The sequence below is a fragment of the Hipposideros armiger genome, unplaced genomic scaffold (genome assembly GCF_001890085.2).
Source record: "Hipposideros armiger isolate ML-2016 unplaced genomic scaffold, ASM189008v1 scaffold_302, whole genome shotgun sequence".
Classification (NCBI taxonomy): domain Eukaryota; kingdom Metazoa; phylum Chordata; class Mammalia; order Chiroptera; family Hipposideridae; genus Hipposideros; species Hipposideros armiger.
The window spans coordinates 1096538-1112890 of NW_017731652.1; the positions used below are offsets into that span (position 1 = coordinate 1096538).

Here is a 16353-nt window from a genome sequence, read left to right on the forward strand (position 1 = left end):
TTTCCCCCTATGTTTACTTGTAAGGGTTTTACAGTTTCAGCACTTATGTTTAGGTCTTTGACCCATTTTCAGTTAATTTTTGTATGTGATTTGAGGTAGGGGCCCAATTTCATTTTTTTGCATGTAGATATCCAGTTTACTCAGCACCATTTCTTGAAAAGACTGGTACTCTTGTCAAAAATCTTTTAATCATATGTACAAGGGCTTATTTCTGGACTCTTTAGTCTATTTCACTGGTCTGTATGTCTGTCTTTATGCCAGTACCACACTGTTTGATTACTGTAGCTTTGTAATGAGTTTTAAAGCTAGGAAGTGTGAGACCTCCAACTTTGTACTTTTTCAAGATTGTTTTGGCTATTCAGCGTCTTTTGAGATACCACGTGAACTTTAGAATGGTTTTTTTCTTTTTCTGCAAGACATGCCATTGGGATTTTGATAGGAATTGCATTAAATCTATAGATTGTTTGGGGTAGTATTGACACCTAACAATATTAAGTCTTTCAATCCATGAACACAGGATGCCTTCCATTTATTTGTGTCTTCTTTAATTTCTTTCAGCAATGTTTTGTAGTTTTCTTTTGCCTCCTTGGTTAAGTTTGTTCCTAAATATTTTCTTTTACTTTGATGCTATTATAAGTGAAATTATTTTCTTAATTTCCTTTTCAGATTATTCACTGCTGGTGTATAGAAACACAACTGACTTTTGTTTGTTGATTTTGTGTTCTTCAACTTCAGTAAATATGTTTATTAGTTCTAACAGCTGTGTGTGTGTGTGTGTGTGTGTGTGTGTGTGTGTGATTAAAGCCCTTCTTGAAGGTCATTATATCTGGCCAGGAGATTCTGTTTGCCCTGGACATAACCTCACTCAAGTTCCCAGTCTTCCTTGGATTCTTATGTTTCCAGCATCACTAAGAACATCTGGGGAGAGATGCTTTGCTCCAAATGCTGCCACCAGCAGGAACTCCTGGGTTGGTATTTGAAGGAAAGGTGGCCCAGTATTTTGAGGATGTGTTTGATGGTTGGTACCCCAATGCTGAAACCTTGCCTCTACACTATGCCTATAATCATGACATCCCACCAACATTGAGATGAGTGGGTGGGAGGGACCTAGAAGCCAAAAACTTGAGTACCTCAAGAAATCCTCTGGGCCAACTTGAGTCAGAAACTCCTTTCTTGAATAGCATCTTGGTGCCATTCCTGGAGAAGATGAAGTGGACTGACTCTGACTCTGAGCCATCATTTGTCTTAACTAGGGTTAGCTATGCGTCCAAACCCCATCATTTGCAGCATTAGCATCCCTGACCTGTATGACCAGATGCACAAGGCAGCTTCATAGATATGGGCCTCTGGGGCCCAAACAACTTGGTTTGGGCCCACAAAAAGCACTTGGTAGAAGAGCAAGGAGCACACATCAGTTGCCAACAGAAAAATGCAGTTATACCATTCAACCATGTATCTTTCCTGCTATGTCTTAAAGCCACTGATGCTATCTTCTTCCAAGTCCTCCCACTTCAGGAAAGTTGAACCTCCTTGTTTGATATTCCCACATTTCTAGGGACCCACTCGCCACCCATGGGATGCTTTTATTTAGACATTTCTGACCTACCTCTTACAGACTCCTCTTTTTTACCAACTGGTAGAGTTTGACCTATAGGAAATTGAATTATCTGAACTAAATTCCATCATCATCTCTCCCTGGGGACATTGATCAGCCCTCCAAATATTCAAGGCTGTGGATTTGGGGGTTACTCTCAGGGATCTAGCCTGTACTTCTCTTTCACCAAGTCTCTTAAGAAATGTATCCCACCACTTCCGTATCACCTGAGGCTTAAGGTCACTGACCCAGGTCATCTTCTTGTCAAACACCATTAAGGTCCAATGGCAAAGAGGATACCAGGATTCAAGGTGATACCTGGGAAATGGGCAGCACAGAGCCCAGCCCACACTCTGGCCTCATTTCCATTTCAAATTCTGTACAGCCCTATAGCCCAGAACCATAGGGTCCATGCCTTATCACAGAAATGGAAATTCATAACTTGGGAGATTCTTACTGCAAAAGGAGGATCACAGAATTTCATGGTTTGTGACATGACCTTGAACTGACAAGCATCAGCACTAAAGAGCAACAGGAGGAAGAGCAGATGAAGGATCAGACCACTGTCCACACAACCCTCTTTTCCGTCCTGCGGGCTCTATCTCAGCTTTGATGCCTGTCTTCTACCTAGGGCTACCTGGATGCTGGTCCATGTGGCATGCCATCTTACCTAGGTACCATCACCATCTTGTAGACCCTACCCAATGACACAGATGCACTATAAATTAGGCATCATGAAGCCCCTTTTAAGCCTTGGGACTCTGGAAGCCCTAGGATCTTCTCCAGCCCCTCCTGGGCTTTCTGCAGCCAAGTGGGCATTCTTTAGTGTCATAGCTCAGAACAAAGACACAGTCTTCTAGGGTTTGATTTCCTGACCAAATGAAGTCTGTCCTCCAATGTCAAGGTAAAGCCATCATCATACTAGTCAAGAGATTCATGAAAGACCTTTCCTGTCTTCTCAGGTTCCTGAAACTCTATTCCCAATCTTTTAGGTCTGTGGTTTTCAAAAAGACTTTCCTTGGAGCCCCATCGAGGGGGTACCAGGGGCAGATGAAGCAAGAGGAACTCCAGCAACACACATACCCCACACTTCACTGACTTCAGTCAGAGCAGTTCTGCTTTTCTCTCACATTTTCAGCTTCATCCTAATATTTTTGTTAAAACAATGGGTTCCACAGCTTTTTTAAAAGGTTGGGACACCAGTGATCTGTTCCAAGGGCACTATTTTGTGGCTAACACTCCAAGAAATGAAGCACATCCACCAGATTGTATTCTCACCATAGAATGTCGACACCTCCTCCAGAATTCCAGCCACCAAGACATTACCCACCCTTCCCCACTTAGGACTGCTGGGCAGTAATCCTCTGGATAGATTCTGCTGAAACACACTATGCCTGTCCCATATAAACTGCAGCCCCGCACGCCACACAGACACAGCATTGACAGACAGACACCTCAGGGTACCCAGGGTAGCCTAGGCTGAGCCCCACGCCATCCAGGTGAAATATGGACACACACATAGCCTTGTTGGAGATTCCCTCCACTACTAACTTTGGACAGTCTGTTCTTCCTTTTCACTATCACCCAGGCTTCAGTCTATGACCCTTGCCAACCTTGCTCCATTGCACTCAGGATCCAAGATTCCCCCATCGGCCTAGCCAAGCTTATAAAGGAGTACAAAAAAGTTTGGAATGAGTTTTCTTCGGCTCCAGGATCTCAAAGGTGAAGCCTGAAGCCAGATTCCCACCCAATTCTCTCTGAACTTGTATCACCCAAATAAAGCCCCATACCAAATTCAGATACTTACCTTGGTACAGAAAGGAGCAGGGCTTTGCCAGCGGGCCCTGTGGCCTGGGCCCCTCTACCTCAGGCTCTTGGATAGTGCTTCTGAGGCCCGACTTGCTGCATGTGCAGCTGAGACCTGGTCTCCAGCCCCAGCTCTCCAGCTTTCCCCAAAGGACACAGGCCCAGCTTGCAGCCCCTTGCCTGGAATCTGTACCACTCCCAGAGGAGGGGTGGACACAATGAGGGATCAGACTTGTTCTCAAGTGGCCTTCCAGGTCTACAGGCAGAACTTGTTCTCCCATAGCATGAACACCTGGAGAGGGATTAGGGCTGGGGAAGTCAGAAAAGGAGGCAGCAGGGCTTCATGAGGGCCCTGGCAGCTCAATGAGGGAAGGAGGCGGTGGAGGTGGGAGGTAAGGAAAGGGGTCAGAGATTCAGCAAGTGTAGTGGGGAAAATGCTAATGCTGGAGGCTCAGGAACCCAAGCTTCCTGCCCTCTTTCAGCCTTTGGGAGGTGGGGGACACCCAGGTTGAGTTTGGTACTAGGGGTGGGGAGTCATCATTCCAGAGCTCAGTGTCTGGGGATGAGGCAGTATGCTGAGACAACTGCTTCGGTGCTGCTTTTTGACACAGAATACTTCTTAATTTGAGCAGGAAGGGGCACTGATTCTAGCCACTACAATCAGGCTGACTAGCAACGATGTACTTCTCTTCTTCAGACCCAGTCTGAATACGAAGACCTTCTCTGAGGATCCCCAACCTTAATAGGGTGGAAATAGTCCAAAATAGCCTTTCCCAAACTCTAAGAACAGAAAGGTCAGACATATAAAAGACATATATAGGGCTCTATCCAACCAAAGATATCAACTGAATCACTTTCCACAGAACAGCAGTGGGTCTTTCTGGGTTTTTCCAGGATCTGGGTTTTCCTGATGGAAATCTGGGTTGAGTTTCTTTTCTCCAGATGTGTCTGTAGGTGGTCCTGCCCCTGCAAGAAACCCAACCTTGTAGCCCCAGGACCTTCTCACTCCCTAAATCTCTTCCCAAAGCTAGACTGTGGTGCGCTACCTTCTTAAGTTCCTCTGGCTACTCTGGGGAGTCCAAGAGGACTTAGGGTCCCCAGGTCACTGCTGGATTTGTCCCCAGAGGACCGAAAGCTGTTTGTGGGGATGCTGGGGAAGCAGCAGGGTGAGGAGGACGTCAGACGTCTGTTCCAGCCCTTCGGCCATATCGAGGAGTGCACTGTCTTGCGGAGCCCGGATGGCACCAGTAAAGGTGACTTGAGCTGACCCTGGGATTTTCTGGCGACCCTGACTCACTCTGGGCTACATGACCCTTTGGCCCCTGTGGCCTGAGCCACCCAATCCCTCTATCCTGCCCCAGGCTGTGCCTTTGTGAAGTTTGGGAGTCAGGGGGAAGCTCAGGCGGCCATCCAGAGTCTGCACGGCAGCCGGACCATGGCGGTGAGGGCGGGCGCGGGGGCCGAGGGGGAGACCAGTGGGGTGGGGACGGGCTCCTCCTCCGCACATATGATCAGTGCCCCAGGAAAGGGCCTGATGGGCAAGGTGCTCAGCCCAGGGCTAGAGCTGGGGTCTGGACCAGTCACGGTGGCTTTCCCTGCCCTACCCAGGGCGCCTCGTCCAGCCTCGTGGTCAAGCTGGCGGACACTGACAGGGAGCGCGCGCTGCGGCGGATGCAGCAGATGGCGGGCCAGTTGGGTGCCTTCCACCCGGCACCACTGCCGCTCGGCGCCTGCGGAGCCTACACCACGGCGGTAGGTGCCGGGCCTCCGCGGGCGCGGCGGGCAGGCGGGTGGGTTAGGCAGGGGGTCGGGAGCCGGAGCAGCTACTGGCCGCTGGGCCCTCCACACCCGCCCTTCTTCCCTCTCAAAGATCCTGCAGCACCAGGCGGCCCTGCTGGCGGCGGCACAGGGCCCTGGTCTAGGCCCGGTGGCCGCAGTGGCGGCACAAATGCAGCACGTGGCGGCCTTCAGCCTAGTAGCGGCGCCGCTGCTGCCCGCTGCAGGTACTGCGCGCAGGAGCAGGGTGGACTGGGAGGGGCCAGGAGCCGGGCAGCGTCTGGTAGGGGACCCGGAGCCGGGTTGCGTCCTGACTCTGCGACCTCCTCCGCCACCAGCAGCCAACTCCCCTCCGGGCGGTGGCCCTGGCACGCTTCCCGCTCTCCCGGCGCCCATCGGGGTCAATGGATTTGGCCCCCTGACCCCCCAGACCAACGGGCAGCCGGGCTCCGACACTCTCTACAATAGCGGGCTCTCCCCTTACCCAGGTGGGCCCCCCGCTCCGCCCAAATCTCCCCGAAATGGAGTGGGGAGCGGGGGGATTGGGTGGGGCGGATTCCCTGGGAAGGGACTTCTCCTTGCTACCTGCTGCCTCTCATTCCGCCCTGCTCGCCAGCCCGCCTTCACCGTGGCCCGCGTCCCTCTCTCCCCAGCCCAGAGCCCCGGCGTGGCTGACCCCCTGCAGCAGGCCTACGCTGGGATGCACCACTACGCAGGTTTCACTGGGCGCTAGAGGCCTGGGGTGGGGGTTGAAGGGCCCCAGAAAGGACTAGGGAAATTGGGGGTGGGGTGGGGTGGGGTGTAGGCTCTCTTCTGAGGAGTTGACCCTCTCATCCTTCTACCCCTGGGCCCAGAACGACCTCTCTAGGGGTGAGGGTTACCATGGACTGGAATGAATTGGTCAAAGGTGGCCAGGCAGATGGGGCCCTGCTTCAGAGATGGCTCCTGGGGTTCACTGCCCACTCCCACCTCTGTCTCCAGCAGCCTATCCGTCGGCCTATGCCCCAGTGAGCACAGCTTTTCCCCAGCAGCCTTCAGCCCTGCCCCAGCAGCAAAGAGAAGGTGAGGGACAGGGGGCTGGAGATCAGAGCCTGGTGGGGCTGGACTCAGGGTCCCTCCCCATGAACCAGCCTGCTACTGTTCCTGCAGGCCCCGAAGGCTGTAACCTCTTCATCTATCACCTGCCTCAGGAGTTTGGTGATGCAGAACTCATACAGACATTCCTGCCCTTTGGAGCCGTTGTCTCTGCCAAAGTCTTTGTGGATCGAGCCACCAACCAGAGCAAGTGTTTTGGTGAGCTGTGCCCCAGCCCTGGGCCTCTCCCACCCCCAACCTTGAGATTCCCTACAGACCCTAAGATTGTCCCTCCATAAGTCAATGACTCCCAGAGACTGAGTATATGGCACAAAGCAGGGTCACAGACCAAAGACGAGGCTCAGCCCAGACCAGGAACAAGTCTAGTTTAGGATCATCTGAGAAGATCAGGTGTCTGGAAGATGTTCGACCACGTCAGACTTTAAAGTCTAGCCAGGGCAGGAGGAGTCTGGATCTGGGACCAGAGATCTCCTCCAACTCCAACTGCAGTTCAGAGGACCAAAATGGGAGCTGTGGAGGGAGGGAGTCAACCCATGCTACGGAAAGACAGGGGAACTCCCCAACCAATACACAAACCCAGAATTGCTTCCTGGCCTTCCAAGAATCACACTTTTAGGAAACTCAGGCCATTTGTCCATGTAAGTATGAGCATGTGTCCGTGTGTTTGAACATGCAAACAATGGAAGGTGGAAGGATGTATGTTTGCTGGAACTGACCTGAGGGGGCAAGGAGAAGAGGGGGCTGGTCAGAGAGAAAGGAGGCCCTGCCAAGCAGAGTTCCCAGCTAACCTCTGCCCACACCCCTCAGGGTTTGTTAGCTTTGACAATCCAACCAGTGCCCAGACAGCTATTCAGGCCATGAATGGCTTTCAAATTGGCATGAAGAGGCTCAAGGTCCAACTAAAGAGGCCCAAGGATGCCAACCGGCCTTACTGATCTGCTCTCACTGATCAGCCACAGAAAGGTGAGTCCTTGGTGGACCCCAGGCAGATGGGGCCTGAGTGATGGAGGCCCTCTCCCCTCTGATGCTCTTTTTGGGACGTTGGGGCACCCATCTCTGAAAAAGTCTGGGAGAGAAGAACCAGGAATTTAGGAGGAACCCTTAGTTGGAGACTGTGTTTTTCCTTTAATCCAAGGACTGAGATAAATTAGGCAACATTCCTGTCCCCATAGTCTGGGAGAGACAATTAACAGCAAGATCCAATCAGCTAGTTCTACTCCAGAGATAGCCACAGGGGGCCGTGGGAATGAGAACTCATGTTGAGGGAGGGCAGAGGGATGGAGGATGAGACTAGAAAAGTAGATTTAGGCCAGCTTGTGAAGGGCCTTAAAGGCCATGAGTTTGGACTGTATCCTGAAGATGGTAGAGAACCATGAGGATTTTAGGCAAAGAAAGGACACGGTGTAAGGGCTGGGTAGTGGCAGTGAACACAGAGACGAGGAGAGATGCAAGTATGCTGAAGAAGCAGGACCTGCAGGGCCTGGTTGGTGATGGGGAGGGAGATGCCAGGCTGTTAGGTTTCTGGCTGCCTATGACTTTTAGAGATTTGCTATCTCAGAAGATCCTCATGGGCCTGCCTCACTTGAGCTACCCCAGGAGCCCTCTGGGGTGGGTGCTGTGCTGGGGTCATCTGCTGAGGACCCAGAGTCTGGCTTCAGTGGATCAGGCTGCTGCCTTGGCCCTGCCATAGCTCTGCTCCCCTGGAAAAGAGGCCCAGCCACTCATCTAAGATGTCATTGATGGGGCAAACTGCTCTTGTTGTCTTGCCCTCCAGAGTGATTTTTGCCTCCCCCTACCCCTTTATCAATTAATACCAACAACAGATAACCGAAGAGTGAGAAGAAAGGAAAGGAAAAGCACAGAAGCTCTTGAGCAGCCCTTCTTGAAGGAGCAGCCGCAGCCGGAGGTGGATTGGACCCAAGGCCGGCGCCTGGGGCTCAGGCCACTTGAAGGATTGTTTTCATCAAGTGGGTTGTTCTATGCCTGTGGTGTAGAGCTCAGTGTGGCAAGGCAGCTGGGGCTGGCTGAGGACTGACTGTCTAGGGGAACCAGCAGGGCCCCTTGGGGGTGCCAAGGGCTTCTCCGCAAGGGAAGCCCAGATTTACTTCTTTCAAAATCATATCATTCCTTAGAGTTTAGGGACCAAAGGACTATTGCTTTTTTAAGAATATATATATATATATATATATAAATTAAAACAAAGAAAAAAACAAACAAAAAAACTCACAAAAGACAGTATAGCGTCTCATAAAAGCTGCCTTTAACTATCGCTAGGAGACAGGGTGAAGGAGACCTTTAAAAGTCCCAGCCTAGGCAGAAGGGGGCTGTGGAAAGATTGTTCTATGTCTCATTCTCTCTTAAACCATCTCCCCTCCCTGCCTTTTAAAGGTAATTAAGGACTTGAGGTCTAGGCTCAGATGCAGGTAACAAGAGAGTTACGGAAGCAGTGAGCCCACGATCCCCAAAGTCCGAGAGCATCCCTGAGGAGGCCTCGGGGGGAGCACCTGCCGCTGTGGCCTCTGCCACCTAGACAGGCCCCCCAGCTAGCAGGAGTGGGAACCTACCTTTCCAGCCTTTCCCGTGGAACCACTGCTTCCCCAGGCAGGAAGAAAGAGGGAGTTAAGGCCACCCTAGCCTTTCCCTTCCCCTTCCCGATAGACAGAGGCCCTGCCTTTGGCTGAGCTGAGACACCTCATGTGTCCGCCTCACCTTGAGCCAGTCCCAGTGTCCCCTCGCTCCAGGCCACCTTCTGTCTCTAAGTCTAAGTTTGCCCACCTGTAAAGTAGATTCAGGATATATGGAGAGGGCTGTGACAACAGACTTGGAAGGTTTGCTACTGTATATACTGCCATTGAGAAGGGGATAATTTTCAATATGTAGAAGCTTCAGAATTTAGAGGTCCCTCTTTACCCAGGACCTGGGAGGGAAGTAGATGTTTTGCCAAAATACTTCTTCATTCCTTTAAAAAGTACACCTTTCCTATGCAAAGTGTCTCACATGTGCTTATCCAAGGTGCTTCTAGATGGTGAGCAGTGTTCAGCTTAGAAGTGGCGTGTGCTCTGTCTGTCTGTCTTTGTCTGTCTGTTGTATACAGTGGGTGCCATATAAAGCTGATCAATGGTGGTGCTTTCTGCCTGCTTCTGTGAGATGGGCAAAAGATTTCCGCTTAGAACATCATGACTCACATTGCCTTGGTCAGCCTTTTTCTGGGCCTGCAGGGCCTTGCACATATTTTTTCCCCAGAGGACAATTTGTTCTCCACCTCGTAGACATGGATCAAGCTAGTTCGGGGTCCCAGCCGTGTGGGGGGCACTCTGATCCCCAGATGTTACTGAGGCTGGAGGCCTCGGATCTGATAGCACATCAGACAGTAAGGATGTAAGGGTGGGGTCGGAGAGTTCCTCCTTCATGACAGTTTCTAAGAAAACTTGTTTCCACCTGTTCCTCTGTCTTTGACTCGTTTTTGGAGGGAATGGGATGAAAAATAGATCCAGTAATAACATTACCAGGTAAGATGTGGTGTATATCAACTAATCATTTCCAACTGAGAAAGGAACGAGTGTCAAGGGCATCTGTCCATCAGCACAGTGCTGACACATAGACTAACCACCCTGGACAAAGATGGAGCTATATAGCACCTGCACATTCAAACAGATATTCACATGGAGGTATAGAGGCCCCCTCAGTGCTAGGTGCTAAGCACCATGCTAGGAGCTGGGGCTCAGGCATGTTCTAAGGACTCAAAGTCAGGAGGAAAGACAGACCAATCATGTAGTTATAATGGAAGACCACACAGGGTCTGTTATTGCAAGAAGAAGAGTGCCTAATTCAGATTGGTAATTCAGACTGGACTGGAGATCAGAGAAAGGTTTCCTGAAGGAAATGAAAGGAAGGAGGGGTCTTTGAGGAGGAACTGGGATATTTGGATAAAGCCATTTGGACAGCTTCATCATTTTGAGAAATAATCTCTATTGCCAAGAAGTAATCATGATTCCCATTTATTCAGTGCCTCTTATGTGGCAGATACTGGATACTGCGACCCTTTTCCCATTCCTAACTCTACCCTTAGCCTTAACTCATTACCAAGCCATGTTAAGACACCTGAGCCAAAATGGGATTTAAAAGTATTTTGCTTCATGGTTAGGGATTGGAAGACTATGCCAATGCTGCAGGGGTTGGCAAGGTCAAGACCAGGGGTCAGCAAGCTATGGCCTGTGGGCAACTCTGGCCTGCAGTCTGTTTTTGTATGGGCTACAAACTAAGAATCGCTTTCATTTTTGAAGGATTCTAAAAATCAAACAAAAGGGAATATGAGACCGAGACCATAGTGGCCCACAAAGCCTAAAGTTCTTATCTGATCCTTTAGATAAAAAGTTTGCTGACCCTTATAAGCTCATGAAAGATTGTAGAATGTCTAATGAGTTTGAACAACATGGTGTTTGTGTGTCTGTTGTGTGTGCATGTTAGTCTGAACCCTTTCAGCTGCAAGTGTCAAAAACTCAAGCATGTTTAAGCCAATAGGAAATGAATTGGCTTATGTAATTGGCAAATCAAAGGATGTATCTGCCTTCAGACATGACTGGATCTAGGGGTTCAAATGATGATGTCTCCATCGCTTGGCTCTGTTTCCTTTTTTATGTTGGCCTCACTAGCTCTAGTTCTAACGTCCTAGGGAAAACTTTGGCCAGAACGTGCCTACCTCCAGGGTGGAAGAGCAGTCCACCATAATTGACAACTTCCCCAGGACTGTGTGGAGGGGAGAAATGGGTCTCTAACAGAAGGGGTGATGGGCAGATAAGCAATATGCATCTACTACATTCCACCCTTTTATTGCTCAGCATCCACTTATACTTTTCTTGACAAACATGCTCATACAATTTTGAAAGTGTGTCTCCCTAAAGATGCAACAATCCTAGCAAGGCCCAACAAAAAACACACCACTTCCCAATGGAAGACAAAACAGAAGCATGGCTAGTAGCTTTATTGAGTCCTTAGTCCAAAGTCCCTTTGTGATGTGCAATTCTTGATCGGGTCTGGATATAACTTGTTATGATTTTGCAATCTATGGCTGAAAGATAAATTTAGCTATACCTACATAACCAATATGAAAGAGTGGAGGAAAATAGGATAACCATTTCTCTGCATAGTCTGCTTTTTATTTTTAACACAAAATAGTATCATACTACACATATTATTTTCCAGTTACTTTAACAATAATCTGTAAGATTGTGTAGAATTAATACATACTTTTTAAATGCTTTCTTGCATTCTCTAAAGATAACCATTTTTTAGAAAAAACATACCTTCCATTTGAAATAGGGGAGAAGATAAAACAATGATCACTAATCTATAGCATATAGCATCTCCTTCTAGACAGCAGAGTGTTTCTTGGTCAACAAAACTGATTGCTTTTAGTCCTTTCCTATAATAATTATCTCCTTTATGAACACTCCTGAGAAAATGACCCTTCTGGAATCGAGGCATCGCTCTTTCCTTCGGACCTAATTTTGAGCCTAAAGATGCCTTAGAGATTACGTATTCCCAGATCCCTGTTTGCCAAGTGTGCAGGTTCTCTGGTCATACAATGCCCTTCAGAATGATTGATTTGATTCCAGGCTCTCTCTGACCTTGTAACCATCATCAAGAATCTTGCTGGGTCCTTGTCTTTAACCTGGATCTGGCCCTTATGGTTTCCATCTCTAGCAATAGGTCACACTGCTCATTTCCCTCCCCCTCAGCTTCATGGTTCCATAACAGTCTTATCTATGGTGATAAATCAACCTTATTCTGATCAGTGCCCCCAGAGAGAGATTACTTACCCAACACTTGACTGGCTCATGCCCTGAGCAGATAGTCAAAATCCCTGCGTGGCAGTCGCTCCTAGGCCACCGCCCCAAGGAGATGCTTAGGATAGGAGTGAGGCAGCCACACAAGCACTCATCCTGGCTAGCTGGCAGTTTGCTCTACTCCTCACCCTCCGGCTGTGGCCCATTATTACACTGAGGCCACATCACCAAAGCACTCCGGAAGGGAGTCTGTCAGTGGACACCAAATTTGGGGGCCTTTTGAGAACTTGCACAACTTGAGGACTGTAGGCAGAGACTTCAGCCTTCTGCAGGGCCCCTGGAATCTCTCTCTCTGGGTGTCTTAGATGTAGTGGCCTTTGGTCAGAGATGGGACTTATAAGCTCTGACTTTGGAAGCCACTCTGGATCTGCTGTGTGCTCTGACCAGACCTAGAGACTCGCCTCTGCCCCAGTGGAATAGGATATGCATGCAATACCCTCAAAATGGGGTGCTTAGGACATAGGGATCACAGAATCTTCCTTGATCCTTTCCAGCTTTGGTTGTAATCTTTGGGCATCCACTTTCCTGACTGCGCCTGTGTGCATCCTGACAAGAACAAATCCAGAAGGGACTCAGAGGCTACTTTAGGTCTCTGGCCCTCCCCTCACAACTGATACGTTTGCACCACTATGTTACACAGCCCTGTGTTCTTTGGAAGAGCCAAAAAAGGAAGGAACCTCCTAGACTCAGGGAGCTCAGAGCCAATGCAGGCCATGCAGCTGCCCTCGCTGCCTGAGCCACGTGCAGTCTGCAAAGAGATGACCACGTCTGTGCCAAGCGCCCCTCTCTTTTTCCCCAGCCCTGGATTCTGTCATTGCTCTTACAATGTTCTCCACACTCTAGCATCCTGGGTTGATCAGAGCCTTTGACTGGTCATCTGTAGAGGGGACTTTGAACTTCCAGGCTTTGGCCTCTTGCCCTGTAGTTGCCAAAGAGCACAGAGACCCCAAAGGCAGAGCAGAATGCAAGTGTGGGTCTGACTTCCCAAGAAATGTCTTAGATGCCCACAAGAAAATGCAAGGAACCTTGAAGAGAGCCTGTGAAATGGGCTTTATCTTCCATAGAGTAGGCCAGAAATGCCCTGACCCAGCACTTTTGGCACTGCACCTGTTACAGGAAGCCAGCAGCCTGGGCTAGATTCCCTGCATTTGAAGAGGAAAAATCGGTTGTGTCCTCAGGACCTTCTTGTTACTGATGGGACCAATGTTGGGATGGGGGCAGCGATTGGGGTTCTGTGTCTTAACCCAAGCACTCTAGAAAGCAGACTTGAAGGCAAGGAGTAAAGTGCTCAAACATTTTTAGGAGATGGGAACCCAGCACAGTGAGAGGGGAGAAGAGATGTGAGGCAAGGGAAGACATGAAGGAATGTAAGATGATGCATTACTGTCTTGGCCACTGCTTCACATGAGCCAGGAGGACAGAGAAGGTCACCTGACAGGGTTGTTTGCTAAGCTCGTGGTGTTTGCAAGGGGAAACCGCACCTTGGAGCAGTTCACCAAGAAGAGAATTGAGAAAGAATTTATCTACCTGTTCCCCACATCTCCCGTTTTCCGCTGGCCAGGGTGCACCCCACAGAGTGCACTAACTCCACTTCTGAGTTGCCTCACTGCCCTCTGGGTGTCTGCTTGGGAAGTCAGATCCCATGGCAGGTGGCATCTCTACCACAGATGTGGAAATGGAGGGGCTACTTGGCGTAGGTGGGGTGCCAACCAAGATAGAGAAAAGAGGAGGTGGCCCACGGAGTCCAATAAACAGCATGAGATTTGTGACTAATACATCTCGCTGTCTCCCACAGGATTCATAGCCAAGGTCCCCAGGCACCAGAACCCTCAGCACTGTCTGAATGCTAAGTGAAATAAATATTATATAATTTGGGAAGAAACAAAAGAAGCATTCAGGTGTGACTTGGAGGATTAGGCTTTTTCGCTGGAACTTCCCAGGCCTTAAGCTCCAGTATCTCCTGTCAGATTTCCTACCTGTATGCCTTTGTCCTCACTCACTTCAGCTAGGGGAAGAGGAGCTGGCTTCCATAAGCTACAAGACGTGTGACTATCCGACCCTTGGCAGTCTAGCTTGCTGGCCACATGCAGGAAAGACAACTCTACACAAAGCTGAGTATGGTTCTGCTAGCATGGAAGAAAGCTGAACTGCAGGACCATGTTGAAAATCTTGAGAAGAGGCCAGCATACTCCAACATTCAGACAACTACCCAGTGTGTCCCTGAAATCTCCATCTATGATGGATGTATGACCCAAATCTCAAGATAAAATAAAAGACCATTTAACCAGCTGATTTGATACCACATAATGCGGTTTTTCAACTTCTCAGCCAAGGGTCATCAAATCCCCACTGCCTCCATTTTGCTTTAGTTCTGTGAACTCCAAATTCTAGAGCCTGCTGTTTGGCACACTCCATTCCATTTCTGTTTAATTACAAGTAATAGGAACCCACACAAGCCAGCTGAAGCAAGAAGGGGTGTGTAATGGTATTACTGGCTTCAGGTAGGGCTAGATTCAGAGCTCAAACAGAAAACCATGTCTCACTCCATCTCTCAGGGCTCTGCTTTGCTTTGTGCCTTGGTCCCATTCTCTTTCCTGCTGTAGACACAATTTCTCCATGTGACAGAGAGAACTAGATGTCAGCAGCTTTAATCTCATATGCTCCTAGCACCATGGCCTCAAAAGCAAGAGAGCTTTGAGGGGAAGATTATGATTGGCTCTACTTAGGTCACAAGCCCACACTTAAACTAATCACTTTGGTCAGGGTGATGGGTCATGTATCCATCCTGTGGGGTGGAAGAGGGGAGGGGGCAGAAGTGACATTGTGACTATCAGCCCCACCAAGTACTGATAGAGTGTAAAGACATGTCCTTCACGATCTGGAAGAATGAGTAATTTGGCCTAGATGGAGGGTAAGGATGCAGGTGAGGGAGTGATAGAAGTCAAGTAGGAGGCAGATCTTAAGAAAGGGTATGTTTTATCCTGGGGACAGTGGGAGCCATGGAAGGATTTCCATAGAGGAGTGATGTGATCAGATTTGGGTTTTAGAAAGACGCCCTTAGACAGCTAAGTAGAGAATAGATCAGAAGAGTAGATACTGGGACAGGTGGTTTAGTTAGGAGGCTAGAACAATGGTTCTGTTGAGGGCATAGGAATATAAAGAAAGGATTTATTTAAGATGTATCATGGGGTAAAATTTAAGATGTTTAAAATGTGAAATTGGTTCAGTTTAAGTGAGGGTGAGAAAAGTCTAAGATGCTTCCTACTCAGGGTTCAGAATGAACATATCATAGGTGCTATTTACTAAGCTAAGAACATGAAGGAGATGCAGATTGAGATGAAGATGTGTTTGTCTGTCAGTCATACAAGTCAAGTTTTCTAAAATGCAACTTATCCAAAAGGCAACTTGAGACTCAAGAGGTAAAAGATGGCTAGACTTCCAGTAAGATGGCGGAATAGACAGATGCTGTGCCGAATGTCTCCCAGGAACACACCAAAATTACTAATAATTTATAAGATATTCAACCTCGGAAGTTCCCTGGACACTAGATGAACAGAACCTCTAAACGAAGGACTTAAAGAGGAGGCCATGTCGAGTCTGGCAGGAGGGGCGGAGATGAGAGAGGGCAAACCCCATGAGGGACACCTCAGCAGTGGGGAGGCTCCTCCGGTTGGGGGAAAGACCCTCTGACCCCACACCGTGCTCACCAGCCCAGAGTTACTTTGCGGGGAAGAGGAGTTCTACGATAGCTGGAAGTATAAAATAGTGAGGACTCTCTTTGCTCAACTAGGTGAGGCTGAGGGCAGCTGGAGAACCAGTGGAGCCGGCAAACTGACTCGCTCACTGGTGATCTAATAACATCGAAGCAATCAGAGTGACAGCCAGAATGAAGAAACAAAGAAACATGTCCCAAGTAAAATATCAGAAAAAACCTCAAGAAATGGAACTAAATGAAACAGAGGCATCCAACCTTTCAGAGACAGAGTTTAGAACACTGATGATAAGAATGTTTAAGAAACTTAGGGAGGACATAAAGAAGGATACAGAAATCATAAAAAACAACCAGTTAGAACTAAAGAATACAATAACTGAAATGAAAAACACACTCGAAGGAATCACCAGTAGATTAGATGAAGCAGAGGATCGGATCAGTGATTTAGAAGACAAAATAGCAGAAATCATCCAGTTGGAACAACAAAAATAAAAAAGAATAAAAAACAATGAAAATAGTTTAAG

At 48.7% G+C, this 16353-nt stretch overlaps 1 protein-coding gene across 9 annotated transcripts in view; it reads left to right on the plus strand.

Annotated features, from left to right (window-relative positions):
• The window catches only part of CELF6 (CUGBP Elav-like family member 6), a 31842-nt gene extending 17394 nt beyond the window's left edge, over positions 1-14448 (plus strand). For 3 of the 9 annotated variants that reach the window (XM_019659620.1, XM_019659622.1, XM_019659621.1), the window contains exons 3-11: positions 4525-4653; positions 4762-4841; positions 5009-5152; positions 5271-5403; positions 5515-5664; positions 5830-5892; positions 6158-6238; positions 6326-6469; positions 8095-9712. In XM_019659620.1, coding sequence (XP_019515165.1) covers positions 4525-4653; positions 4762-4841; positions 5009-5152; positions 5271-5403; positions 5515-5664; positions 5830-5892; positions 6158-6238; positions 6326-6469; positions 8095-8306 — 1136 coding nt within the window. In that variant the 3' untranslated portion in view covers positions 8307-9712. Of the gene's footprint in view, positions 1-4524; positions 4654-4761; positions 4842-5008; positions 5153-5270; positions 5404-5514; positions 5665-5829; positions 5893-6157; positions 6239-6325; positions 6470-7078; positions 7235-8094; positions 9713-14122 lie in introns of those variants that run through there. The other 6 variants (XM_019659626.1, XM_019659624.1, XM_019659623.1 and 3 more) reach the window with 6 other exon arrangements.
• Positions 14449-16353: the final 1905 nt, after the last annotated feature.